This window comes from Gasterosteus aculeatus, chromosome 8 (genome assembly GCF_964276395.1).
Source record: "Gasterosteus aculeatus chromosome 8, fGasAcu3.hap1.1, whole genome shotgun sequence".
Lineage (NCBI taxonomy): Eukaryota > Metazoa > Chordata > Actinopteri > Perciformes > Gasterosteidae > Gasterosteus > Gasterosteus aculeatus.
The window spans coordinates 11790062-11817954 of record NC_135695.1 but is presented as its reverse complement, the minus strand read 5'-3'; the positions used below and the strand labels follow the sequence as shown (position 1 = coordinate 11817954).

General features: G+C 40.6%; 3 protein-coding genes across 8 annotated transcripts; 2 read left to right on the top strand and 1 right to left on the bottom strand.

Annotated features, from left to right (window-relative positions):
• Window positions 1-639: 639 nt before the first annotated feature.
• Window positions 640-16543, top strand: ptprc (protein tyrosine phosphatase receptor type C). Of its 5 annotated transcripts, XM_078108196.1 has the most exons (33): window positions 640-684; window positions 927-1018; window positions 1182-1353; window positions 4771-4797; window positions 5518-5721; window positions 5856-6047; window positions 6287-6304; window positions 6446-6703; window positions 6788-7021; window positions 7112-7225; window positions 7446-7577; window positions 7702-7842; window positions 8224-8385; window positions 9150-9364; window positions 9469-9529; window positions 9681-9789; window positions 9995-10032; window positions 10373-10482; window positions 10633-10723; window positions 11034-11110; window positions 11266-11302; window positions 11383-11480; window positions 11786-11911; window positions 12063-12220; window positions 12497-12632; window positions 12997-13146; window positions 13284-13374; window positions 13496-13632; window positions 13853-13987; window positions 14111-14227; window positions 14354-14520; window positions 15199-15334; window positions 15742-16543. In XM_078108196.1, exons 3-33 carry the CDS (start codon window positions 1290-1292, stop codon window positions 16039-16041), a joined length of 4035 nt encoding a protein of 1344 aa, XP_077964322.1. In that variant the 5' UTR covers window positions 640-684; window positions 927-1018; window positions 1182-1289; the 3' UTR covers window positions 16042-16543. The 5 variants fall into 5 exon arrangements, with proteins under 5 accessions (XP_077964322.1, XP_077964321.1, XP_077964320.1 ...); XM_078108195.1 differs by lacking the exon at window positions 640-684 and having other exon boundaries at window positions 1004-1087; XM_078108194.1 differs by lacking the exons at window positions 640-684; window positions 927-1018 and having other exon boundaries at window positions 1034-1353.
• abhd8b (abhydrolase domain containing 8b) lies at window positions 16534-23536 on the bottom strand. The gene is made up of 5 exons (XM_040184091.2): window positions 23272-23536; window positions 20098-20874; window positions 19651-19821; window positions 19286-19502; window positions 16534-18746 (listed from the first exon to the last, which is right to left on the bottom strand). The coding sequence occupies exons 2-5, from the start codon at window positions 20862-20864 to the stop codon at window positions 18465-18467; spliced, it is 1437 nt and encodes a 478-aa protein (XP_040040025.2). The 5' UTR covers window positions 20865-20874; window positions 23272-23536; the 3' UTR covers window positions 16534-18464.
• A 959-nt stretch (window positions 23537-24495) lies between these two features.
• On the top strand, window positions 24496-26296 carry dda1 (DET1 and DDB1 associated 1). 2 transcript variants are annotated; one of them, XM_078108202.1, is made up of 6 exons: window positions 24496-24846; window positions 25433-25513; window positions 25630-25681; window positions 25785-25846; window positions 25965-26080; window positions 26139-26296. In XM_078108202.1, exons 1-5 carry the CDS (start codon window positions 24838-24840, stop codon window positions 26067-26069), a joined length of 309 nt encoding a protein of 102 aa, XP_077964328.1. In that variant the 5' UTR covers window positions 24496-24837; the 3' UTR covers window positions 26070-26080; window positions 26139-26296. The 2 variants fall into 2 exon arrangements, with proteins under 2 accessions (XP_077964328.1, XP_040040029.1); XM_040184095.2 differs by having other exon boundaries at window positions 25965-26084.
• The last annotated feature ends 1597 nt before the right edge of the window (window positions 26297-27893 follow it).

Sequence of the window (27893 nt, the reverse complement as noted above, 5' to 3'; positions counted from 1 at the left end):
GGTTTCAAGTTCAAACTTATTTCCGCATAAAATATGCCATGTAGTAATAATAAAGCAACTGTTTAAAAAAAACTCAAATCTGAGAATAAACACAAATATATTTTGTGATCTTTGTGTTCTTGTCCCTACTTGACGAGGGAGATTCAAATAGTCTTCACTGTATAACTACAAGTTCAAGTAACTGTCTAAAGTCAAACATGGCTCTGCTTAGTTGCATGTTTCATTTTCATGTACTGCATGAAATAGCTGTCGGTGTTTCATCCAGATTCGTACCAGCTCACCAACCAGTGTGTGAGCCTCGCTCCCCGGAGAGTTTCTCCCCTCCTCTCCTTCCTCCTTCATCCCCTATTTTCTTGTGCGTGTAAACACAAGTAAGCATTTTGGGGCAGAGCATGACGATCAAACACCGTGTTCCATCAATGGCTTTGAAGAGATCTAACATCCCTTATTAAGCACACAGAAGGAACAGCAGACATATTCTGGAGCCAATGGCCACTAGTCTTTGCTGTGCTTGGACACAGAGCAAAAAAAAAAACAGACAGCCAAGTTGAAGACAGACGCCATCTTTGTTCTTGCACATTGCACTGCTAGTTCCTCGTGAGCATTTGGTTACGAGTGTGGGCCTCCGAGCTTAGAACAGGGAGGAGTCAAGACAGAGAAGGAGCCCTGAGAAGTTTCACTAAAGTACGGCTGGCGTCAAATATTCTCATCGAGTCGCATTTCAAACAGTCTAACAGAAGAGTAACCTGAATGTGTTTTAATTTCAACATTTACTTTCATTTATCTGTCTGTTGATATAGAATAAAAGTGTGAATTTAATAACATTGTGATTTAAGCATGAATCAAAAAGCCTATTACGTTAAAGCTCAACATTTGAGTAAAAAGGCTTCGCCTGAAGCCAAACTTCACTTCTTCTCTTTTATAAGTCCGAAGGATTTCACAGAAGCAAGCGAAGATTAGATGACTTCCTGTTCTTGGTGGCGTAGCTGAAATGAGACTTCCTGTCACTCGATGTAAGGTAAAGGCTGACTCTTTTGGTGTGACATCCCTCCCACTTGCTAGACTTGGCCCAGAGGAGAGGTTTAAGGTTTGGGGAACAAGTCCAGGAAGCCGCGAGCTTTGTTAATACATCAAATTAATGTAGTTTAAAATATTTCTACTTATTTTATCTTCAAATTCAGCTAAGGAGTGGAAACACGGCCGTGGTTTGGCTGGTGAATATCCGCCCGTCGGCGCCCTCCAGGACTCTTCTGCAGAGTGTGTAGCCGTACACACCCTAACTCCTGGGAATGGCAGGTCTCTGTGGTCTCAAGATGCTGCTGCTGTGGGCCGGGATCGTTTGTTTAGCCAACTGTAAGTAGCCATCTTCATCTTCTTCATGAAGGAACGGGAAAGCGTTGGTGTTTTAACACGTTGTGACCTTGTGTCTGTCATTGGAAATTCTTCTTGAGGAATACAGTAATTCAGCTGTGGGTTATGGGGTCTCTTATTGTCTTCTTACAACTTGTTGGGTTTTTAAAATGGTAGCATATTGTTGATAGTGCTCATGAGAAAAGGTAGAACACTTTCCGTGCCTCAGATAGAGAGAGGAATCAGTCAGCGCAGACGCTTGACAATTTGCACTGTACTTGAAACCGGACAAGATCGCTTCACAAAATAAAAAACATTTTAAGTGAAAACTGAGGGCAGAAATGACGAGCTACAGAATATCACGTCTTTAAGTTGTGCCTCCGTTTGTGTTACTTCACCTTTCTTTAACTTTCCAAACACAAGACGTCACACATGTGTGATGTCGGGTAAGTGGCGGGGAAGCGGATAAGTGACAGCTTTGTATATTGGCAAAATAATTTGTTATGTTCAATCACAAAGAGATGTTAATAAGAAAGGTCTTAAAACCTGCTATTTCATTTTATACTATGGGAATTTTTGCAAAGATGTTTCTGTTCTGCTTTGACACTGTGGGTGTGAGTGGCTGCATGCTAGTGCAATCGTGCGAGTGCATGTGTCTATAAGTGTGTGTGCGTGTGTGTGTGTGTGTGTGTGGTGGTGAGGAGGGGGGAGGGGGGGGGGGATTTTCTATCAGAGATGAGAGGATTTTTTTTTCTGGGTGTGTCCCTGCAAAGCTCTTCACTTCAACTCTAGTGACCATAGGTATTGAATGCAATTAATATCTGATAGTGTGTGTGTGTGTGTGTGTGTGTGTGTTCAGACCCAACTTGCTGCCTCTTGCATCACTCAGCGTTCTGGTACTTTTCAGCACATCAAAAAATGTCTGCTATTTTCAGCAGAGCGGCCTTCGTGCTGAATGAACCCTTCAATCTAGTCCGTCAGGGTCAACATGTGTCAGTCGTGTTAACATTTTTATTCATATATGCGTTTTTTTTTAATTAACCTGCATTTAAAAAAATAATTTAAACACTGTAGAGTTAAGTAGCAATATTTTGTAACAGCACTAAGGACTGACCGGATTTTATTCATATTGTTTCAATTGAGTTATTTTTACATGAATATCATAACGCATAACTGTGGTTTGGTATTACAGTTACTTAAACACAGTACACCAGTACTGTTCTAATGTACTTAACTCCATGGTATTTTATACTATTGGCCACTACCTTTCATATAGCAAATTTAACCAGTACAACCAGTATAAAAAATCTATAATCATAATAAACTGTGATATATTTCGCATAACAATATATCTCATAGAGAGTTAATTCTGCCTGATAATCATGTAATCTCATACGTAAAATAAAAAAGAGAAAAAGTTTTAATTATACAGCTTTTTAATTGTAATAGTGCTTTTAAAAAGTGGCATTACTAACTTCATGCAGATGCCTCAGTGTAAAAATAATACTTATTTTTAGCGTAAAAAATACATTATTACAGATCTTACATTCTTTATTATAATATTTATGTATTATTATTATTTAGTTATTACAAATCTCATTCTAAAGATATTAGCCGACCCCTCTCACAGACTCTTAGGAGCCGCTTCCCTCGAGCGGGACCCGCCACAGAAAGTTATTTCCCGTCAGCATTTGGTCTCTTAAGTTCCCCATGACCCAAATACTTAATACCCGGGAACATTTGCACGGTGGTTTCTCTCAGCATGGAAACATATGGATTTACATACGTGTTTTAACGTACTTATTTGTTTGTATTGTTAATTCTTGCCTGTGTATTTGTATCTTATTTTAATGTATCTTATTTTAGTCTTATATTGTATTCTTCTTATATTGCACCAAGTCAAATTCCTCTATGTGTAACATATGTGGCAGTAAATGGCTTCTGATTTCTGGAGAAACTTTCACCTGCGAAGGAAGATTATTAATGAGTAAATACTTCTGACATGCAATGTGTACTTGTATCATAGTATTGTGTTTTACAATGATACTAATTAGCAGAAAATGTGAGAGCACTTTATCTGTACACACGAAAACTAGTTGCAAGCTTTATTTAGCTGTAGCAGAGCAGACTTGTCAAAATGTCGACCACTTCCGTGTTCCGTTCCGAGTTTCCTTCATTTCCTGGCAGAGCAGAGCACCAAGTAGGCTGAGACAGAGCACCAGTAAAGGACTTGAGAACTTGTAAAATAAAGGGAAGTGCAGTGTGCAAAATGAAGAAGTGAGGTCAGAAATGTTAAACATGTGCGTGCTTGTTAATGCAAAACAGGAGAAGAAAGTAAGGGCGGATAAAAATACCTATTAGTGTTAACTGGTGGACAGAAAACAGATACGTGAGAGATCCAGACATTCTTTACTGAATGTTAAACAAATCAGGCATTTGGGCTTTTAATGTCACTAAATTGTAACATTATTGATACGTTGTCATGGTCGACTTGTCTCCCTTTTTCTACTTCTGCTTCTTCTCAAACTTAGACAAAAAACATTGGTGATCGTGAACAGACGGAAGTCACAGCATGTCATTTTTGTTTCACATTAAAAAAGATTCCTTCGTGATAAGATACATGCTGGATGGCTTGATGTATTCATAAAGAGCAAGTGCATCTCTCACACCTTTACTGAAACAATTCAAATGAGTCACAACGACGGTGAATTGGGAAATGTCAGTGCAGAGAGCGAGCATATCTGCCGGTATATTGAAACAAGAGTGCACAAAACCACATCCTGAGTGTGAATCTCCCCATCACCTCACCCCTCATTTTCTATTATTATAAAGAAATGGACAAAACAGCCCCAATGTGTTCCCAGTAAATCCATTCTAAAAATGTCGTGAGAAAACAGACCAAAACAAAGAAAAGCCTTTTTAATCAATGTTTTATTCATTATTTAAAAGGAGTATAACTTCAGAATACGTACTTTGTTAAAAAGTAGAAGTATATTAAAAAAAGCTGTTCTTTGCAGTAATTAAGAGCGAGGTGAGAAGGTCTGTCTGTGATCTATGCAAACTGAACATGAATGTTCAAGTGCGGAGAGGTTCTAGGCTTCAGTGCCGAGGAGGAAATTGTGGTTTTCTTCTTTTGAAATAGCAAATGTGGCTCCTTGCAGCGTTGTTGTAGCAACCACATGCAGTTCAGATGAAAATGGTTGCCGTGCTCTGTTTGACCTGACAATGCTTCAGGCCGTGCAGGGAGGCTTTTTTATCGGTCAGATAAGGTGCACACTTTAATAAGACTCAACGGAAACAACTAAATGACAGTTTTTAAAGTTATTTGTCTCTTTAATTTTCTGAATATTCTGTTTGCTGCACTGTACTCTTCATGAAAAAACAGCTTTTATGATTTATGATCATTGTTTCTCTTTGCAGGTCAAGATGCAGGTTCAACGCCAGCAGGTGAGTGTCCAACGCACATAAAACATTAAATAATGACCACTATGATTATTAGAAATATAGTTTCGCCACCAGCTGTGCTGAACCTTGTGCAATATCTTCAACTCACACTCTATTTATGTATTTATTATCTCTTCAGCACCGAAGCCAGCAGAATTTTATGAAATGAATGTGGTCTGATAATATAGCAGCGCGAACTGGAAACAAAAGTCTCAATTCAGATCTTTTCCTTTTCTGTTCTTAAGGTGTCTAAACGTTTATATGAGGTCAAGTGATTCATCCCAAATTTGATTTATGTAAACTTTTGACTTTAACATGTGGTTCAAATGAATCAATAAATCACTGTTCTGGAAATGTAAGAAAATGATATTTAATATCAGAAAACCTAAATGTCTGTATGTAAGTATTTAAATGGGGAAGTTCCAAGGCGGTAAAAAAATTCTGAAATCTTGTTTCCATCTTATGCAGAGACTCTGTCTTTCTGTAAATAAAACAAGAGTTCATTCCATAGAATCTGTGAGACAAAGTTAAAGTAGAATTTGTCTTTCATATCAGGCTCAGTCTCATCACATACTCTTTAATAACAGCGTGTTTATCAAGAGAGCGGCAACAGGATTCATGTGGTCCTGATGATTGGAGGGAAAATGCTACACAATACTTTGATGAAGTACGAGCTGGTATTGAGACTGTTTTTGATCTTATTTTGGTTTTCTTGGAACACAGATGTTTCAACCCGCTCACCTCCACGCACAACCACAAATTCCACTTTGTCTACAATGACGAGTTTATCTGTCGCCTCCTCATCTCCACGCACCGTGACAACAACTACTGTCACGCCTTCAACAGTCACCCTCATACCTGCACTCACCTCAACAAGCAGCATCTCAAACTCCCCAAATCCCACGACCAATTTACTCCCCCCGGCTGGTAATGTATTCCGCCTGAGTTGAATTGGGAACCTTAGCGTTGCATTCAGCATCATATTGCTGCTTTATGCATTACATCAAGACAGTAAGTATTTCTACTTGAAGGTGACCTTCAGCATGCTCTCCATCTTACAGACACTGCTCCTCCTGCAAACACCTCTCTCCCACCCTCACCTCCACCCTCACCTCCATCCTCACCTCCACCCTCACCTGCAACCAACGCCACCGAGCAAATAAACCCTCAAACAAACATCCCTCAAACAAACATCACTCAACCCAAGCCTCCAATCATCACCTCCAACACCACAGTGACTCCTGCAACCTCAGGTTGGATGTCTATCCTTACATGCACCGTATGTCTTTTCAAGGACTCTAACAAGACATTTATCTACAGAAGTATAGTCAACAGTTACTAACACAAGCAGCGCTAAGGAATAGATTACTAGAAGTTCATAAGGAACCCTCAAAATGGCTTTGGAGGTGTTAAAGTTGTAAAATCATGTATTAATATTTTGTTGATTTCTTTTCTAATCTTATGTGAATGTGTTCTCCATCCACCACACAAGGTCCTCAACCTCAACAGTGTGAGTATCAGTATTATTTTCAAAATACATCATTTTCATCTTTACACTCATAGACCACTAATTATATCGTTTAAGAAAACAAAAAGAACCATCTGTTTGAGATTTAAGATGACATAACACATGACATGACTTTGTGTTCAGGTTCTTACATTGTCACACACATCCTGTCTGGCTTCATGGTCAACGTGTCAATGGATCCTACAACCACCAACTACACCATCAACTTAAAAGAAACGGGCCAAACAATCAAAACCATCAATCCGACCTTCAATCAGAGCGTTCATGAAATCAAACACCTGAAGCCGTGTACTGAATATGTACTCAATCTGACATTTACTGACAGTACTGGCCAAGAAAAGCCTTGTGGAGCTGAAAGTACAAACACGACCCTCGGAATGAGTGAGTAAACATTTCAAAGTATTTTATCTATGAAATGAGACCAACATACGTTTGTGTGCAAATCATTTCACTTGTTTATTTCAGGTGAATATGACGTTAAAAATGGCACCTGCATGTCTGGATACGTTTGTTACCGGAGTGAATGGGACAGCTCATCTCTGTCAACATCATATAACATTCCAGCTGAGCAATGCAAAAGTGACAATAAGACGTTCTGCATCAAACCTCGTTACAACGACATATGCACAGATTTAACTACAACCTTCCCTTCAGAAAACTGTCGGACTTCCTTTAATCTCACCAGAAGCATCACTGTTGGTACGTACATTAGTACATACGCTTGGAATTACATGTGGTGAAGAACTTGTGTCATCATGTTTATTTGATGTTTCCCTTTTTGTTCTACAGATTTCTTGAATTCATCTGAAATAAATCAGACGGCTTCAACTAAACTTCCAGCACAAATTGAACCAAAATTACCTCCAAGCTGCACCGATCTCACCGTTGGTTACACCTGTCATGGTAAGTGGAACGACTGGAGGTTGTCATTGACATTGTGGTAACAGTTTGATTTAAAACATAATGTAATCGTTGGGTTTTGGGGCAAGAGAGATTTGAGGAATTGCTTTGTTCCCTCTGTGAATACAACACTAACACATTTGCTGTGAATGTGTTCACATTTGAGACAAAGAACACAAATACCAGCTGTTGAAGGAAAGCTGTCGTCCTCGTGTCTCCACAGAAGTTGGTGAATCCAACACCAAGAACCTGTCTGACCTGAAGCCTTTCACCGACTACAGCTGCACGGGTCAGGTTCAGAACGGCAACGTCACCCCGAAAAACACGGCCGCTGTCAGCTTCAGGGTTGACTGTGGTATGATAATATATTCAATTCCTCTCTGTGACGTGATAAGAACTTGTGTCCCATGAGAACGTGGAGAGAAGAACAGCTCCAGTTGTTCAGTTCAGTGTTACAGATGTCTGATGTGTTCCTACAGATTTTACATTAAACGCCAAAGTGATTTCTTCCACCAACACGTCCATTCAGTTGAGCTGGAACACCAGCAGTAAGAACTGTGGAGTCCTTCCTCACCCTGAGACGCTTTCTTATGTCTGCAGTTGTTCTCACAAAGAACGTAGTAAGTAAAGTATTTAAGTGATCATATTATCAGTTGATTCATTTTACAGGAATAGACTTTTGTCTTTGGAGATCATTTTATTTGTCGGTTTACTCAACATGGGAACATGCTGTGAATCAGTGCTTCATGCTAACACTTTAGCTTCATGCTAACACTTTAGCATGAAGCTTCCTACTGCCTGATCGTAGATGTTGATAAGTTCAGATGATAAAAACTACTCAGTTAATGTTATTACATTTCTGTTTACCAACGAGCACAGAATCTATACTAAAGCTTTAGCTTGCGAGTTGGTGATATTTTCTAACATAAACTCATGACACATAGAGGATATTAATGAATTGATTAATTCATTAACTCATGTACATATTGTTGTTTCTTTAGCTCCAAAAGGAAAACATACAGCTGAGAATGGATCAGGAAGAACATGTAATGTTACAGGACTGGAGCCGTTCACTCAGTATCACTGTGAGGTCCAAACCAAATACAACAAGACACTCAGACCAACGACAGGAAATACTATTAAACCAAAAACTGATGTTGGAAGTAAGTGTAAATTTTTTTATTTATTACGGTTTTAGTAATAATATTTCTTAAAACACGCCTACAACAGAATGAACATTACAAAGCTGCTCCAACTCTTAGTGAAGTACAGTGGTTACTTTACGTGTTATTCTCTGAATAGAAACCTACAAGCTTCATTCAGCTCTGACCTGGTTATTCATCAGGTGGTGAGTAGAGTCTGGAGTTTGGTATCAAGTAAATATTGACAGATACATTCCAACCAGTTAGTACAAATGTGAAAAACTAAAAGCATTAACATTACTTGAATAATGTGCATTCACTTTAAATCCTGTTTCAAGTGACACTTTTGACACAAAACCAAATCTTTAAGTGTAATGTACATGCTGTTCTGTTTCCTAATTCATTTGTTTCCTGCTTCATCATCTACAGGTTACGAGCTTTATTTAAACATATGACACGTGTGAAGTCAGACATTAAGATTCTTCACACATCTTCCTAAACATTAAACATGAAATTCAGAATCCATCATCAGCAATCATTTAGGGACATGCAAGAATATAGAATAATAATCATAACTAAATGATAATAAATAATGATTCATGTTTCATATGTTTTTTTCTTTGAGTTCATAATTATTATTGTTTTTAAAGTTAATCAGATCATTGACAACCAGGACAACAAATACAGCAACACGCTTATTATATTATTAGAGCTGGTTTAAGAATCCTTCTGTGACAATGTGTTGTATCTGATGGGAAATATGTTGTTTTTCTTCACTCTCTTAGCACCAGAAGAAGTTACATCCCTGCACCTGAACCGGACAGATAATAACCAGATATTAGTAACTTGTCGTCACGGGGTGTATTCTAATGGGCCTGAGAAGACACTGAAATACACTGCAACTCTCTCTAACGATGGGGCCAAGCCCAAGACGCTTAACAGCACCGAATGCGAGTTTTTATTCAAAGATCTGAGCTACTCAACGAACTACTCAGTGGAGGTTTGCATCATACTAATTGCTGGTTTCACAAGATTATTGTATCTTTATTCATTGTTTTGTTCAAATGCTATAATTCCTGATAAAGGCTTTTGTGGGGTTTCCAGGTGATTTTTTGCAATACGGAACTTTGCAGCAAACCCAAGAAGGATTTTGCTCAAACTTCCTGTAAGTGCTGTTTAAATTTATGCTCCAAATCACATTGTTTCAAATTGTTTCGTTATATTTTGATTTCACAGACATTACACACCCATTTCCATATCTTGTATCTTTATAATTTGTACCACCACTTTGATATGATTTCTCCATAACTTTACAGATAATGAAAAAGCTGTCATTGGGTTTCTGGTCTTCCTCATCATCATTACGTCTGTGGCTCTGCTTTTGGTCGTCTACAAGATATGGATTCTGAGGCGCAGAAACTCCCAGTAAGATCTATTTTATCAGTTTGACTTTGTTTTACACATGTTCACACATCCAATACATGACTTTTCCTTTACGTAGCATTAAGAGAACTATTATTTCATTTCAAACATAAACATCATTAATGTTATGAAGCACATGATGTCGGCTTTCTTTTTCCACTCTGTACTTAAAATCATTTTATCATAATTTTTTCTTTGTACTTTGCAGGGACCTTGTAGAAAACATGATGCTTATTTCTACAGCAAGTAAGTTGTCTCTGTATTTTTTTTAGAATCCTGGATTCCGTCTTGAACTAGATGATTGAAGGAGTTTTGGGGGATTTGATACTTGTCACTTACTGCTTTCAAATGATTTATACAAAACAAAATTGTATAATATTATATAAATATATTGTTATATAATTTTAAATATACGGATGTAAAGGACATTCCTTGTTAGAAAATATAGAAGCATGTTTCAAGAGAAATAAATCCTATAACCACAGAAATATATTTGAATATTTCCTGAACTGTAATGTCCAGTAATAGCTGGTAATAAACGTTGGGATTACTTATTTCTCATCTGCTGGCTGATTTGCTGTTGCAGATGACGAGGAGAACCTTCTCACTGTCGAGCCGATCGCAGCAGAAGTCCTACTGGAAGCTTACAAGAGGAAGCTCGCTGATGAGGGAAGACTTTTCTTGGCAGAGTTTCAGGTACATTTGATATCTCAGTTATTTTTGGAACATGTTTGTTTTTGTTCTTTTTTACAGGTCTTTGAGTAAACTATTAATCACAGATATGAAGTGTGTCTGGGGCTTTAGAATTGCTGCCCGAAAAATGACCTGACTTGTTTCTGCTTTCAGAGCATCCCGAGAATCTTCTCCAGGTACACCGTGAAAGAGGCCAAGAAGTCCTGTAATGGCCCCAAGAACCGTTACGTGGACATCCTGCCATGTGAGTCTGTCCAACACACCTGAGGGGTTTTATATTATTCCCTGTTTTTACCATTAAACACCAGCAAAACAAGTATATGAGTGATTCAGTTGCAAGCAGCCTTGACTACACTCACACATTTACTGTATAAACTGTGGTAGCTGTTTCTTTAATATGTGTATTCAAATATTTTGTAAAATTATACACACCTTTTACATTTGATATTTTGTCTACATAAACATCTTCTTCATTTCTAGACAACGTACACACATTCCTCGTTCATTAACGGTTGTTAAAATAATCTATTTGTTCATTTTCTGTCTTATACCAGATGATTATAACCGTGTACAGTTGACCACCGGAAATGGAGATCCAGGATGTGACTACATCAATGCCAGCTTCATTGATGTATGAAAAACGCTTTTACTGTTACTGCTGCAGTCATAAGAATTATGAAACAAAACAAACATATAAATGCCAGACTAGTCACCCTGACCCGTAACCCGAGCTAAACAGACACATTTTATACACCTCCTTGAGCCTCATTTGTTTTCCTCCTGCAGGGGTACAAGGAATCTAAAAAGTACATTGCAGCTCAAGGTAAAGTAAAGTTCTTATACTCTTCACATTCTCCGCTATGTTTTGGGATGAGACCATGAGGTATTTTGTATGTGCTGCAGGGCCGAAGGATGAAACTGTGAGTGACTTCTGGAGGATGGTCTGGGAGCAGCAGTCCTCCATCATTGTCATGGTAACACGCTGTGAAGAGGGAAACAGGGTAAGAAGTTGTGATTAAACTTTTTGTTGACTTTAAATATTGCAAACTATAATTTTCCCTTAACTGACTTGTCACTTAAACACTTTCACGTCAAAGCTACTTGGCCAAATATTGACTACTGTGTCAGATATACACACACATGCATGTGTTCCCTGTGTTCACATTTCTTGGAGAATATTTGTACTTTTCTGCATTTAAATAACATGCATCAACTGCATATTTTACATTGGTCTTAAAGTGCTGCTAAAATGCCAAATTGTGTGGTAGCTGTCTCTCCTGCTTACCGCTCACATATTGTGTTGAAGGTTAAGTGCGCGCAGTACTGGCCGTCTCCAGACCGGGAAACAGAGATCTTTGAGGAGTTTATAGTGAAGCTGAACTCAGAGGACTTCTGTCCAGATTACACCATCCGCCATCTCAGCCTAACTAACGTGAGTTTACATTAAACGTTTAAGTCCTTGCTTTTCTATCGGCGTTTCAAACAGTGTTTCTTTTCGTCTATCTCCTAATGCACTTGGTTGAATGTTTGTTATTCTGTGTCTTTTCGTACTTTTGCAAAACCGTGTGTGTGTCTGTCTGCAGAAGCGGGAGAAGAACTCAGAGAGGGAGGTGACGCACATCCAGTTCATGAGCTGGCCGGACCATGGCGTCCCCGGGGAGCCGCATCTCCTCCTCAAACTCAGAAGGCGCGTCAATGCTTTCAAGAATTTCTTCAGCGGCCCTATCGTCGTTCACTGCAGGTGACTTCAAGCTCTCAACTATCAACATCAACAATTTGCTAATTGTGTCCTTCTGTTTTGTTAATTGTTCTTCTGATTTTGGTAGTTGTTTGTACCTTACAGCCTATATAGTGTTTTGTTCAATTTGTATATATCGTAGTCACATAACTAACGTATTTTCACCTCAATGCTTCACTGCAGATTAAAAGTTGCTATTGGCTTCCAAACTACGTCTTCACATGCCACTGGTAGACGATGTGTACCAACATGTATTAACACAATTTTATCCACGTGTAGTGCGGGAGTCGGGAGGACGGGCAGCTACATTGGCATCGATGCCATGATGGAGGGTCTGGAGGCGGAGGGCAAAGTGGACATCTACAGCTACGTAGTTAAACTCCGCAAACAGAGATGTCTAATGGTTCAAGTCGAGGTGAGAAATCCGCCTATAGCTCATATTTGAAACACTGTGTGTGTGTGTGTGTGTGTGTGTGTCTCATTAGTGTTACGTTAACTGGCTGAATAGAGCACCATTAAAACATAAGAATAAAATCATCTCAGCTCCCAATAAAGCATTACCAGCTTATTGTACTCTGAAGTAATACTATTCAAAGCCTTCTGGATGAGCATGAGGATCTGTTTTTTTATTTTATTTAAAACATCACAGACAAGTAGGCAGAGGTGACATTTTGTTACATAGTGATCAAACAATCGATGGTGTGCGTTGTGTAGCAGTTTATCTATAGTCCCAAAATGTATGTCCTGTGTTTTTATTAAATGTATTTGTGTGCACACAGGCCCAGTACATCCTGATTCACCAGGCTCTGTTGGAACACAATCAGTTCGGGGAGACTGAGATCACTGTGTCTGAGATCCACAGCATCCTCAGCACGCTAAAAATTAAAAACTCTGAATATGAACCCACCTTGATGGAAGAGGAGTTTGAGGTATGACAATCCACAACATCCTTGTTTCTGATCGCTTTAAAAATCTCCAAAATGTTGTTTTCCTCCTAATTGAAATTTGAAAGAAATGACAGAGCTTCATTATATCCCTAGTGACACGTCTTTGTCTTGTAATTCAGAGGCTCCCCAACTTTAAAAACTGGAGGACATTCAACACAGGGATCACAGAAGAGAACAAGAAGAAGAACCGCTCTTCATCTGTCATCCCATGTAAGCTCAACACAGGGACTAATTCAATTATAGAATAACAATCGTTACATATCTGTGTATGCTTATAATCTGCATCACAGTTCAATCACATACCAGAATACTTATTTTTAATTCCCCCCAGATGACTACAACCGAGTGCTGCTGAAGCTGGATGAAGGACGCAGTCATGACAGTGACCCCAGCGAGGGAGACGAAGAAGAGTCATCCGATGAGGAGAACGAGGAGTCCACTATCTACGTCAATGCCTCCCACTTAGATGTACGTTATTTTACTGGCACGTTAAGGTTATTTGCTAACAGCTTTCTGCATAACTCGGACATTGGCCCGGACGACGGGACAGAAATAACAGGTTTGGTTTAATTGCAGTAAAACAAACTGTGCTCCTGTCAACATCCTTCCTGTTTAATTCCAGGACAGATTTAGTGGAATTGACTATTGTACAACAATAGACGTGTGACGTGTTTGCTCGCCCACGCAGGGATACTGGGGCCCAGACGCCCTCCTCGCGGCGCAGACCCCGCTGCCGGACACCATGGCTGATTTCTGGTTGATGGTTTACCACAAGAAAGTGTCCACTATTGTCATGCTCTCTGACTGCAATGAGGGAGACACGGTAAAGTATAATGCACATATCGTGACATGTAATGTTGTATTAACATACAGAATACGCACTGCTCTTGGCGCATATACTCTATGGGAGATGCACATGTTTTCTTAAGTGTCCCCTCGTTCACAGGACTGTGTTTACTGGGATAAAGACAAGAAAACATTTGGGGACATTGAGGTCGAACTGGCCAGCACGGACGTCTCCCCATCTATCATCAGCCGCAACATGCTGATACGTCACATCAAGGTAACGCAACAGTAACCTGCTAACCACGTCTGCAGGATTATTCCCAATGGTTATTAGCATCAGCCTGTAATCTGACCGCTCATTTCAACGTCTCTGGATGTCTTAAACCCCCACTTCTGTCAACAGAGGAAAGAGAGTCGGCCGGTGAAACAGTTCCAGCTGCTGAAGTGGACGAGCGGCGAGAGAGAGGTGCCGGAGAAAGCTCAGGATCTCACAGACGTGATCAAGGAAATCAAGAAAAGCTCTGGAAGCATGAAATCACAGAAGAGAAACCCTATTGTGGTGCACTGCAAGTAAGACAACCTCACAACCCTCTGCAAGAGAAATCCTCCCATGCGCCTTGAGTTTCTGAGCAGATCCAAAGTGTGACTCCTACTATTTATAGAAAAGTTAACATTCAATTCTTATTTTAGCACACGCAATTTGTCAGTGTGGGCAGATTAAATGTATGTATGATACGTATATTAGAAGCAGCTAATCACAGTTGTAGTGTCACGTTTTTACAAGGGAGATAAGGGAGATTGGAGAGTGTATGTGATTCTCTACTGTGGGAAGTTTCCTGTCTCCAGTCGAAATGGAGAATAGAATTTAAATGAGCTATAGGTTTGAATACGATCGTTTGATTGGCCCATATTTCTCTAACTTCCAACAATTAGAATTAATGATGCTGTAGAGAGACAATTTACTGGCCTGAGTCTGGAATAAAGCGATCAACATGGTCATCAGTTATGAATTCATCTGCAAAAGCATTGTGTATTTCATTTGTCTGAAATCCTTATCATAACCAGTGGCAATTAAAAACATCCATGTATAGATGCTGAGTATCTGCTGCAGCTTGCTACAAAAAAAAGCAAAGAAATAAAATAGTAGCAAAAATGTAATCTAAACCGTGTGTGTGTGTGTGTGTGTGTGTGTGTGTGTGTGTGTGTGTGTGTGTGTGTGTGTGTGTGTGTGTGTGTGTGTGTCATCAGTGATGGCTCGTCCCGTTCAGGGATTTTCTGTGCTCTGTGGAACCTGATGGACAGCGCTGAGACAGAGAAGCTGGTGGATGTTTTCCAGGTGGTCAAAACTCTACGCAAGGAGAGACAAGGCATGCTCTCCAACCTGGTAAGATAGAGGAACACAAAATGTGTCACAGCTTTACGTCAAACAGTGTGTGAAGTGTTACAGCACCTGGCTCGTCAGTGACTCAAAATGTTGATATTTGACAGAGGAAATCCTGCATTACTACCTCCTATATACTGTGGTTGTTTTAGGGGTGAAGTGTTATGTGAGTGACTCATATTTAACAACAGTACCCAGTAATAACAAGACTTTTATTTTCAAAAATGGTTGTACGACAATAGAGGTTTATGGCCTAGAAGAGTCAGATACAAGAAAGATGCAGAATGTTGCATTTGACTCCTTCAAAGCTGATTTGTAGTGGTTTCATTTGTGTATTGTGAAGACCATTTTGAAAAGGATTACTCTGCAGCCCCACGTGATGGTGTCTTCCGCTTTTCCGTCTCCTATAGGAGCAGTATCAGTTCTTATACGAGGCTCTGGGGGGGGTCTACCCCGTCCAGAACGGTGAAGTGAAAGCAGTGCAGGCCTCCGCCTGCGACTCCATCCAGGTGGTCAATGAAACCAAAGCAGACGAGCCGGCGGCAGAGGAGGAGAAGGTCGAGCAGCCGGGCGTCACTACCAGCGATACCCAGCAGGCGGCGGCAGAGACCACTCCTCTGGTGGTGGATGGAGAGAAGGAAGAGAAAAAAGAGGAGACTGAAAAAGAGACAACGCCACTGACGGACTCCGCCGTCACTGTGGAGGTCTAAGGAGGTCTAAGTGGTTGTGCCTTTTACTTTTTGGAAAATATACGCGCTTTAGTTGAATGCTTTCTTTTATTACTTAACTGTATGAATGTATAAACGTTGTAAAGCTTTCACACACTATTGTGTTGAGATGTGCTAAAGAATTTGCCAAAATATGGTCTATTTCCAAAAATATTAATTTTCTAAGTTATAAATAGGAAAAGTATGAGAATGCAGGATTATGTTTTGTGTTCACTAAAATGCTGTCGTCAAACTATGGCGCCTTGATGAGAAATGTATGCTTATAGCTATATAAGTGCATGTTGAGTTTGAGGTTAGTGTCTGTATTCCCCTAAATAATTCCTAAGATTGCTTTATCATCTAAAGTTATACACATACATATATAGTCGCTAAGTTTAAATTTTGTCGTGTTTCACTGCATCATTTCATGAGAGACTTGTGAAGAGTGTGAGTCTTCTGTATGTTGAGTACATGCATTTCAACAATAAAGTTTAATTTGTCTGCATTTATTACTTTATTTTGTAAATTCCCTCTTACTCTAATCCATCATTTTATGCAACAGTTAAAACAGTTTTGAGGATCTCACAATCTCACAATTAATCAGGATTAAGGAATATTTTACACAAAATCTGTCAACTATTGGTCATCAAAAGATGTGACGGGGGGAGTTCCCTAAACAGGAAATAGCGGATTGCCTTTGGGCAAGGCACTAAACAACATACTACTCATTATACACCAACTGGTGTTCAGTTGTTTCCAAAAAAACATCCATAACAATGTAAAAAGGTTACATACAGGTTACAAAATAAATGGAAATATTATAAAATGTAATATTAAAAAAAAACTAAAAAAACTAATAAAGTGTGTAAAACTCATAATAATTTACCTTGATACAGTTTTAAATCAGCAGTTTGTCAAAGGCAATAAGTTACACATTTAAAGACAAACAAGATAGGAAGTATAAAGTTTCCTTAGGAGGATCTGTATATATTCCACATGAATAAAAGATAATCGTTTGTTAGCTTGAGTCTGAATACAAATCTTTCATATTTCTCTGACATAAGAAATACATTTCCTTTCAGTGAAATCCCTGCTACAATGTATTTTAATTACGGTACTTTTGATTCTATGTTAGATGAATTTGTAAATACCACAACTATTGCAGCACTGAGAACATTTTGGCTAATGTTAAGACATCCATATATTATTGCAGTGGTCACAAAAACAGTCTCATCAAAAAAACTTTGTTTACACTGATATAATGCTAATATTTTACAGCTAACTTACCAAAAAATATAAATATTGTGGAATAGCAGTTGTAGGGAGAAATAAAGGCTTAATGCGTATTAATAACATTAAATAGGTCTACTAGCATTGACAGTAACAGTAAAAAACTGCCTACACAATGGTGTTGTAGACTTATTACTATAATGAATTTGAATGATTAAGGATGTAGTAACAGCACATTGCTTCATAGTTAAACAAACTTTAGTGTGAAACAGTCACATTCAATAGAACCCAATCCAGGAAATATTGAGTTCTAATAACTATAAGTATTTCCAATCTTTGACCTCCTATGATATTATGCAAACATTATATTCTCCTTTACAATTGCCAAAATGCTAAACATACATTTCTAAATGGGAAAAACATCCGATTTGTTTTCAATCTTTTGTATATGTAAAGTCCATTTAAAACCCTCCCCTCTATGAGAAGGTTGGAGATATATCACCATATGCAATGAAATTATACACACTAAAACAAATAGATTTCACAGCCAGCTCAACATTGTATATTATCCGTCAGGTAGGCAAATATATGAGGCTAGTTTTGCAGCCAACATGTTTACATAAAGTTTTGGCTTTGTTGCAGCTTTGCAGTGCATAGGGCAGTAAAATAGGTAGTGGAGAAGGAGAACGTTTCACACAGATCCTGCATTTTGTCAGAGTCCGACCACGGCATCAGGTGTTATCCTTTCTTAAATATAGACGTCATTGTGGCAGCGAACACTTTCTGATTTGTCCGCTTTTGCCGCTTGACAACTCATGTTGTCAACTCATGTTGGCCATCGCCCTCATGGCCGTATGTTGGGCTAATCTTTTGGCAACGACGTCAAGGCACAGCTCCATCGTCCCTGATGTATCTGGAGGACCGGAAGCTGCCAGGTGAAGAATGGACCCACAGCCTCCATGTACCTCTGTCCTTCAGCCCAGCGGCTTACGTACCCGGGACCCAGACTTGACTTCCCTGTATTCTGTCACATCTTCAATTCAGCTCGTCTGTTGCAGATGAACCAGCTCCTTTGGCTCAGCGTCAGGTTCAACGGCTAAATCCAGCTCAGATTATCGGGACCTGCAGAGAGCACGGCCGGTCTACGGCCGGTGTTACAACCGCCTGGAGATTCAGCTTTAATTCTCAAGCTTTAGTCACTTCTTGGCCTTGTTTGGCCTCTCCTCCGTGTTGTTGTTTGACGAGGTCGGCCTGGCGGTTGCTGGTCGGACGTTCGAAGGGTCAGATGCAGCTTTGGAGTTTTCAGACTGGGCTTTGGCAGTTTCCGGACGTGTTTTGGACTCTTTCTTCTGCGGTGGAGGGGTGATGGGCTCCCACAGGATGAACTCATGCAGCAGCGTGTTGACAGCCTCAGGACACTCCATCATGACCATGTGACTGCCGTCCTCCAGGACCTTCAGGAACGCCATTAGGAGGATCTGACGGACAGATTGAAGCGAGAGAGCAATAGAACATCATTTTTCTTATTATCTATTATTATTATTATTTATTTTCTTAATTTTACAGCGGGCAATTGTAGGTCGTTGTGGGAGGTTGCAGTATTCATTCAATTGATTTTTTAATCAGTTGAAACCCCTAAAAAAATGTATTTGATAATCGTATACTTTACTATAAACTTTACAAATGATGACCAAACAGCTCCTTAGAGCTTGTATTGGGAGAGACCTTAGAGAATATGTTATGACGACATTAAGTTGTAGATATATTGTATCGTTTAGCAAACAAAACAATAAAAACAATTAAGGATTATCTGCAAAAACAACAGAGATGTTGACAAGCTTTAGGGCCTTAGCTATCAAGGAATCCAATATCATGGCTCCATTTGTAATTCTTGATAGGGATGGTTCTTCAAATGTAACTAAACATTTAGTTCACAACATGACAGCATTAACACAGCATTATCTCTAGTAGCATCAGTTTGAATCCGGGGCTTTGAGGGTTGCTGTGGTCCACTCACCTCCGCCATGCGCTGGTCCTCCTCGATGGGCACAAACTTGTCATGCATGCCGTGAACCAGCAGAATGGGCACAGTGAGTTCAGCGTGGTACACCTCATCCCCCTCCGGCCAGTACTGCCCACTCATCATGGCGCGCAGCACAAAGGACGACACGTTAAAGGCATTGTTGTCTTTCAGCAGCTGCTTCTCTTTGGCACCCTGCCGGGCAAAGCCGGCCCTGTCGGGGGGGCAGAGCGGAGGACATTTAACTCAATTACAAATATATAACAATCAGTTAGGATAACGTTTGACCAGCGATTATATAACATATTTATACGCGGCACCGCTTTGGCTGGTAAAATTGTCACTGTTGCGTTGTGTGGTACTTGAGAAAGCTCCAGGCCAGCAGCGGCGAGAGGCAGTGAAGCACACAGGTGGGCAGGTTGAAGATGGAGCACAGGCTGGGCTCCAGCGCAGTGGGACCACCTCCGTTGATCATGACCATCTTGTGGATCTGGTCGGGATACTCGTGGGCCAGGAAGGTACAGATCGACACACTGCGAGGGCAGAAGAGCGGTTATTTTTATTTCTTGTTGTAGTTGCCTGTCACTTCGATTGTTCATATGTGGAAAGGGTTTGGATGTAGGTCACTTGATGACTTTATGTGTCAATGAGAAACATTCCTTCATTGCTTCATATTAAGGGCAACAAGTATGCAGTTAAGTTTCTTCCTCGGTTCAGTTTTGATGTTTGACCATTTCTCAGCATATTCTTCTGAATCCTCTACGACAATTCCACTACATGCAAAATGAATTTTGTGATCTTATATTTACCCGTACGAATGTCCTATGAGAATATTCCTCTTGCGCGCGTATCTCTTGAAGATGAGCCTCATATCCTCAGCCAGGGCGTAGAAAGTGTAGGCAGCAGCTATCTGCGGGGCCGAGCTGGCTCCGTGACCCGCCAGGTCCGGGGCGATCACCTCGTAGCCCAGCCTGGAGAAGAAGTCCACCTGGCTTTTCCAGATGTCCAGTGAGCCTCCCACTCCATGGATGAAGAACAGAGCCACGTCCGCGTGGGTCCCTTTGCAGGCCGATATCTTCCTCTCACAGTCGATCACCACGGTGCGCTTGGGCTTCCTCCTGCGTTTCCTGGGTGGTTGCGGCAGGTCAACCTGCCCGTCTGCAGGCGCCTCTCGTCCGGGCGGGCCCGAGTCAGACCTGGATTCAGGGATGCTGACGGGCACCGAGGACTTTCCGCAGTCTGTCAGTTCATCTTCTACGGGGGTGTTCGGTTCCGCCTCTCCGTTCTGGCAGTTTTTCAGCTCTGCACTCGCACCGTCACCCAAGTTCTCGATGAAAAGCTGCCCGTTACGATAAACTGTGATCTTTCGTTTGCAGCTGACGGTGCCCCCCGACCCCGTGGGCTCCTCCACCAGCGGCCGCTCGGGGACGACGTGTCGGACCCGCAGGACCCGGCCTGGTTTAACCTCAACAAACTCATAGCCGTCAGTGGTTTCGGAGGATTCTGCAGGAACCACAACGTTAGCCGACTTTGGGGTGAGGCAGCAGAGAAGACCCTCCATAAAGCCGGTCAGCATGGCTGCCAGTCTGCAGGGAATACGTTCAAGAGAAAACATGAATCGACACGTTCACAGCAAACCAAAGGACCACAAACTATAAAGGAACTCTATTTGTGTTCACCATTAAGTTTCGAAGAATTATCTGATTTCTTCTGTCAATAGAGCCTCACTATACTAGATGTATCTACGGTCTGTTATTATTAGCCGTTACTGGCTTATCACAAACATAACAATATGAAAATGTACATATGTTTTAAACTTTAGATGTATGAATGCATTTATCAAAATAAATAAATACGACTTCAAGTACTATACAACTATACGTAAAAGTTTAAACAAATTTAGATCAAAAACGAGGACAACCAGGAGAAAATTGAAATGCTCACTGTGTACAGCCTTACAAAAATAGACAAAAACTCATCAAAATGTAAGCAAATGAGTGTGTGTGTGTGATAAATAAGCACAAAAAGCACGTGATAAATAAGCACAAAAACTTTATATTGTACACATCGTTGTAATTCTTTTGTAACTGATGATAGTTTTAACCAGGATATCTAACTAAGTTTCAAAAAGTGCACATTTATCGGTATTAAACACTTATTTTGAAAGAAAAACTCCTTCATCACTACTTACTCCTAAATATCAGTGCATCAAGCATCTCCCCCAATATTGCTCTCTTTGTACCATTTTGTGTATATTGTGTATAAATGAGCATCTAGGAATCTTAAATGTATTATTCAAGGGGGCAAACGCGTTCTTTTTCCTTTACAGTCTGGCATCTAATTACAACTCCCACTCAGGAACCTTTTCCCTCGGTGCAGACTGTGAGGGTAGAAAGACGGGACCAGTAGAAGCTCCTTGAGTTAAAGCTGTCCATGTGATCGCTCTGCAGTGACTGTCTGTCACAACCACATATAAACAACCTTCAATAATGGTACTTTTTAAAAAATGGCTGAGTAAGTCATTGTTAAAAATAAAGGGCAGCTAGCTTACTTGCAGGTTTATATATAGGCTGAAGTATATAACATGAGAATTGTAATACACACACACACACATATTCAGTTCATGACAGTCTTAACATGTAATGAGGTTTTGAAAGGACTGTTAACTAACGTCAAAGATACCTTTCATATTTACTTATTACATCCACCTACAATCACAAATAGTCTTCTTGATTATTTATAAACCAATATTGATGAAAGCATAGCAGCAGAGTGTAAATATCCATAGAATGGATGACACTGTGTAATGCATACTCATACACAAGGTGCAGTACACAGTATGTGTTGTGTTGTCACTTGATTATCAACCATGGCAACAGCACAACAACCAGGCAGGGTCTGCAAGTCTGTCTGCTGGTGTCATTATCCAAGCTTCCCGTAGCTCCCCTCCCTGCAGGAGAGGATTATACTCTTCGTCTAAGTCCACACAACTCAATCTGTCTCTCTTCTCTCTTGAGGACTGTGACACTGTGCAACAACAGGTTCACCTTCTGCGTGATTTGTTGCATCTTTTCTCCACTTTCAACTGCATCCACTATGCTTTTGGGGTTATGGACACACTGCATTCCCTTCTTATACCCTTACTGCACTTGCACACTTGCACATCCTTTTTATGCAAACAGCAGTGTTGCTCAGCGCTGTGTGCAAACGTACTGAACAGGCCATTCTGATTTCACTTTACAGGTTTCCCTGTAATATAATTCTTACATTAAAAGGGAATCCATAGTCCAGACTCACCTCACACGTTCATTGCAAATCTTGATTAATTCAGTTTTGTAGAATATACAATCTTTCATCATGACGAGCGTTAATAAGGGAAAAGGACTACAACTTTATCTTTTACAGCCCAATTATAAAGCTGGTCCAAGGCTTGAACTGTCCACCTCACAGTCGTAACACTGCTTCCCTAATTGAATGTTATCAAATGAAAAACGTTGTTCAACAATATCCCAGTGCTGTCTGTCATTATCGTGTTAGTCTACTTTCCAATCATCCAAGGTATGTTTGATGTTTAACATTTGGACATTGTGCTGAAGCACTGTAGTAAGTTTGAGTCCTCTTGTGTTAACACCTCTATGGGTCTGGGATGGGATCAATTTGCCCAGCTCACACACATCATAGTAATCTGTGCATTTTAAAATTGGACACTTAAAAAAGACGTCAAGCAGATAATAATAATTACCAATTTGAGCAAAAAGAAAAACATTTTTCAGGGCTTCATCGCATACTAAATAAGCTCTGCGGCTGATTTCCTTTTCATTCTAGATATATTTAATTTAATTTCCCACTTAACCGCTTGTCTCCTTTAACTGCGACCTAATTTCATACACAGCAGTATGTATGTTGCGAGTAATCTACAGTAGATCATAAAACAAACCAAACAACCCACGTAAAATAAGTGACATGAAAGGAACTATGTTTACCTGGATATTTCCAACAACTCCTCGTGAAATACAGTCAAATTAAAGTGGTTTTCCTTCGAGCCATCGAGGAAGTGCGCGTGCTGTAATCTTTGCAGGCAATCCAATAATCGAATTTATCTGGATTCTGTTGTCCTGTCAGCATCCACATGGGGGCCAGCATTACACTGACAGCGGATCTCTCTGTTTGGTTCTCGGGTAAATCCAGATTATTTGCCTGAGCCCGCATCTCACTTCCATGTTGAAATGCTTGTTACGGCGCCGGTCTGAGGGCCGTTTTTTTTCCATCAAAGTGAAATATTGTGGTTCCATGTAGACACGCGGAGAGCTGCCCTCTGCTGGCCAGACAGCTGTTACTTGGGTTGGAGAACAGTAAGTCATCTCCATACAAAATGTGTTGTTCTGTTAAATAACAAATATTGTCGCACGTTTTTTTCTTTACTTGAATGTTTGAAAAGTTACTTCAACTGCACTTACTAATTTGACAGTTTTGAGTATCCTCCTCTCGCATACCATCACAATTTGGATTTTTATGAAATACATGTTGTCATGTCGCTTCCACTAAGATCCCTGTGTTACTATTGAAATATTTATTCCTCAACAGCTGCTCCAGCTTATCAGCATCTTATTCTCCAGCACCATGACGAACTGGTGATGAGGCAGTTACCATAGCTGTTGTTGCTAGGTAACTATTTGTAAGAAGTCCAGTTTGAGGTGCCAGTGAAGTGTGAGGAAGACCACATTAATCAAAACGTAGCATCCTGGTCCTGAAAGAAATTGTAGTTCATTCAGTTGTTTTAGAATATAATATAATATTATAGAACAGAATAAAGCAGAATCTGGCCAAGTATGTGTCCGTGACATGTTTGCTTCATATGCATCGGGTAGACACGACAGTCTAGACAGTGTGCTTTGATTGAAGCATTGGCATGTACAATATTTGGATATTTAAAGACAGTGTGTGTTCAACTATAAAATAAACCAGCGATATAAGCTTGCCATGGGTTTATAGATACAGATCAGTGGGATTTACATTTACACCAATAATTCTTGTACTCAACACTGTAAGGTCAGTTGCCGGTGATGTTTTTTTTAACAATGATTTTCATCATAGGAGAGAGCGAGATTTTCCAGTCAATATTTATGATAATATAACGATGTGTCGTGTTCATGATTGGCTGTTATTTCGATCTAGTATCACGTGGGACCAAGGCTAGACCAATAGGTGCCTTCGGGGAGTGGTCAATGTAGCACCGCTACCTTCCAGCCACCATGCTAGCCAAAGAAGTCCTGTACAACTAGCTTTGCTAACTCATGTAATGACATACTAGATTAATTTATCTGAGTCTACATCATTTTTTAATCAACACTGGGATCTAGAATGGAACCAGCTACTTGTGTGTGAATATCCTGGTTTTCACCGCCGAGAGGGTCCGACAGGACAGCTGTTTCGGTTTACTAGCCTGTTAGCTAGTGTGGCTAACCTCAACATATTGCCCTGCCATCACGACCAGCACAACAGACACCAAGCCAAGGGGGGTTCGACAGTTGGGAATTTGCACCATCATCATGGAGAAGGTATGTAGTCCACATACACCATGCTTGTGACGCTAGTTGGATCCCCCGGTAGCCCGAGGGCGTTTGGTGATACCGAGCTTGCTGACTGCGGGTAACCGATAGCTGCTAGCCCCCCACCTGCCTCTCCTGAGGGCATTCATTCACCGCGGACGGGTCGTTATCGTCCTGTCGTCCCCGAGCTGCTCAGCTTGGACAGGCTCATTTACAACCAGTTTCTGTGCACTGTATCTGATATCATCCCCGGCTGGGGGGGGGGGTTACCGCGGACCTCACAGGGAGAGTAGCAGGCCCGGTAGCCTGCACGGGTCACTGGGAGAGGGAACGCCCAGCACCGGCTCAGTGACTGCTGCAGTCCGTAGTCCTTTACTGAGGCTGTAGCATAGCAGCTGTAATATAAAACTATTTATTCTGATGCCACACGATACTTGTGCTGTTATAAAGTTCCACACGTGAGTATGTTCCCTAAAGTAACATATCCGTGTGCAGTAGAAAGTCCGATGATTTTGGATTACAGTGTTTAAAGTCAAATTAAATGTAATGTGAAGGAAACCATCGCTGTATTCATCACCTCCCCTCCTGCCCACAGGCCGATTTCTTAAAAGGACTTCCCGTCTACAATAAGAGCAACTTCAGCAGATTTCATGCTGACTCTGTTTGCAAAGCCTCTGTAAGTAGCCCATGATATTGATGTGTATCATCAGTAATTTTGTCATTTTGAATCCACACGAGTATTTACCATGGATACAACTACTGATAATTGTCCAAAAATATGTTTTGTTGTAGAATCGGAGGCCTTCTGTGTACCTTCCAACTCGAGATTATCCCTCTGAACAAAGTAAGTTCTAAACTCAAAAAACGGTGGTAAAATTATTTTGTGGAAACTTTGCTCTAAATAAATGAGGCAACATATTTTTCCAATGTGCTGTTTTTTTCTGCAGTTATTGTAACGGAGAAAACCAACATCCTCCTGCGATACCTCCATCAGCAGTGGGACAAAAAGGTGAGCATGTGCCTTCCTGTAGAGATAATTTCATTAATCTGGCTTTTATTATTGATTCGCCATCTGCATCATTATAAACTGTAGTTTAACTGCTGTTTAATCCTTGTGTGTCTCCTAGAATGCAGCAAAGAAAAGGGAACAAGAGCAAGGGGAGAGTGACAGTCCGGCCCCCCCAAGGAAAATTGCTAGGACAGATAGCCAAGAGATGAACGAGGACTCCTAAGTGTGTGTGTGTGTGTGTGTGTGTGTGTGTGTGTGCGTGTGCGTGTGCGTGCGCGTGCGTGCGTGCGTGCGTGCGTGAAAGTGAGTGAGTGTGTGTGTGTTTGGGTATACAGAGCCAGTACAAACTAACTAACAATGGATAATCCCACCATTATAAATATTCAAGTAAAAAACAAACTCCATTTATATTGTAAAGATTGTGCGAGTGAAAATAGTGTAACCTGAAAATATTTGAAAGTCACTGACTGATCATTGTGAGAACAGTCCAGCTGTTAGAGAGGTGACTTTATACTGATGTTTTTTTCTCCTTCTCTTTCCTATGCTGGCTGTTCACTGTGTAGCAGTACATGTTTATATGTATGTTTGTATGCATGCTGAGCTGTGAGTGTGAATTGTACTGTATATTACAAAAAAAAATGTCAGGGCCGTTTTTAAGATGGGATTTGTCTTGACGGTAGCCGTAAAAAGTGTTTCATTGCTGGCGCACGCCTTGCGTCACCTGGAGGGTGTGTCCCGATGTGTGAAAAGATAGCTTTTTGTTACTGTTTTATTCTAACTATTATGGTTTATGTATGGCAATGAGCTTCCTGCCAGCCACAGTGCCCACTTTCTCTGTTTCACTGCCCGCTCTGCAGCCACATGGGGGCAATTTGGCATTTCTTCACACTGTTTGAATCAACAGAACCAAGACCGCACTGTGAACAGAACAGCACAAAGCAGAAGTAACTCTTCCAGAATTCCCCGCAGATGTGTGTTTATGGTGAAGATGCACATCTTCATTATAGTCTGGCACTTGTGCTCGTAGGATAAATGTTGTGGATGTTTCTGAGAAAGGTTTTACATCTAGCACCACCTTCTGGCTAATTGAAGCTAATGGGATTTTCTCTTAAGTTTTAACTGTTCTGTCATCAGAAGATGAAAAAAAAAACCCAATATAACATTAGATATTCAGTTGCACATCAAGGTCAAAGCAAAGATATTGTGGAAAAATATCAAAACATGTCTTGAAAGGGAAAAAAATGCTACAGTATGATGTGTGTAAATAATCTCCACGACCAGAATGAGTTTATCCAACAAAGAGTCTTTGTCTGTTTTTTTTCTGTAAAATAATACATGTCCGTGGATACAATAGAAAACATGGTGACTGTGGAGGTCACCTTGCCTTGGGTGTTTTCACAGCTGGGTATTTTACTTGTGGACCACAATGCACTCCTTGAAGCAGGTTGGAGTTTTGTTATCTGTGTGATTGTGGAAGGTATTAGCCTGGAGGCCTTACAACCCGTCATCGTGGTCCGCACCTTTTAGCCCCCCCGCCCCCAGCTCAGAGCCCGGGATAGCTGTCATCCTGTCTTTGTGACCGGCCCGGATGGGTTTTGTCTGGGCAGTCGGGAAGAGGTGTACTCTTTCCAGACGTAGAATGCACAATAAGTGCAGTTGCCATCCTGCCTTGTTCCTGAGCTTCACTTGGTTTTGGTGTTCTATACTCTACAGCACCGAATGAAGCGTGCTTTTTTTTAATATCACTGCCCAACAGAGTCCCATCAAAGCGTCCCGTTCTTCCTGTCCTCTATCCAGTCGATGCTGTAATGTGGGTCATCTTTCTACTTACAGTGTAAATGCTGCCTGTTTCTCAAGTGTTTAACCACGTTATGATGCTCCTCCTCAGACTGTTCTATAACACACTAAGCCTCGCCCCATCCCGTGTGTGCTGGCTCAGACGTGTTCTTTTTAGCTTTGCTGAAATAAAACTGGATTGAAACTGGGGTTTTGCAATGTGATACTTCACAGACAGATGTTGAAATCATCTTTTGAGCAAGAAGAAAGA

What these genes read in the sequence shown, in the direction of transcription:
- ptprc (XM_078108196.1), top strand. Translation starts at nt 1,290, where the DNA reads ATGGCAGGTCTCTGTGGTCTCAAGATGCTGCTGCTGTGGGCCGGGATC. An exon ending in GATCGTTTGTTTAGCCAACT is followed by an intron (nt 1,354 to 4,770) that starts GTAAGTAGCCAT and finishes TTCTCTTTGCAG; the next exon opens with GTCAAGATGCAGGTTCAACG. An exon ending in CTCTTCATCTGTCATCCCAT is followed by an intron (nt 13,375 to 13,495) that starts GTAAGCTCAACA and finishes AATTCCCCCCAG; the next exon opens with ATGACTACAACCGAGTGCTG.
- abhd8b (XM_040184091.2), bottom strand. Translation starts at nt 20,864, where the DNA reads ATGCTGACCGGCTTTATGGAGGGTCTTCTCTGCTGCCTCACCCCAAAG. An exon ending in CTGGCCTGGAGCTTTCTCAA is followed by an intron (nt 19,503 to 19,650) that starts GTACCACACAAC and finishes CCCCCCCGACAG; the next exon opens with GGCCGGCTTTGCCCGGCAGG. An exon ending in AGGACCAGCGCATGGCGGAG is followed by an intron (nt 18,747 to 19,285) that starts GTGAGTGGACCA and finishes TCTGTCCGTCAG; the next exon opens with ATCCTCCTAATGGCGTTCCT.
- dda1 (XM_078108202.1), top strand. An exon ending in ACTCTGTTTGCAAAGCCTCT is followed by an intron (nt 25,514 to 25,629) that starts GTAAGTAGCCCA and finishes GTTTTGTTGTAG; the next exon opens with AATCGGAGGCCTTCTGTGTA. An exon ending in AGATTATCCCTCTGAACAAA is followed by an intron (nt 25,682 to 25,784) that starts GTAAGTTCTAAA and finishes TTTTTTCTGCAG; the next exon opens with TTATTGTAACGGAGAAAACC.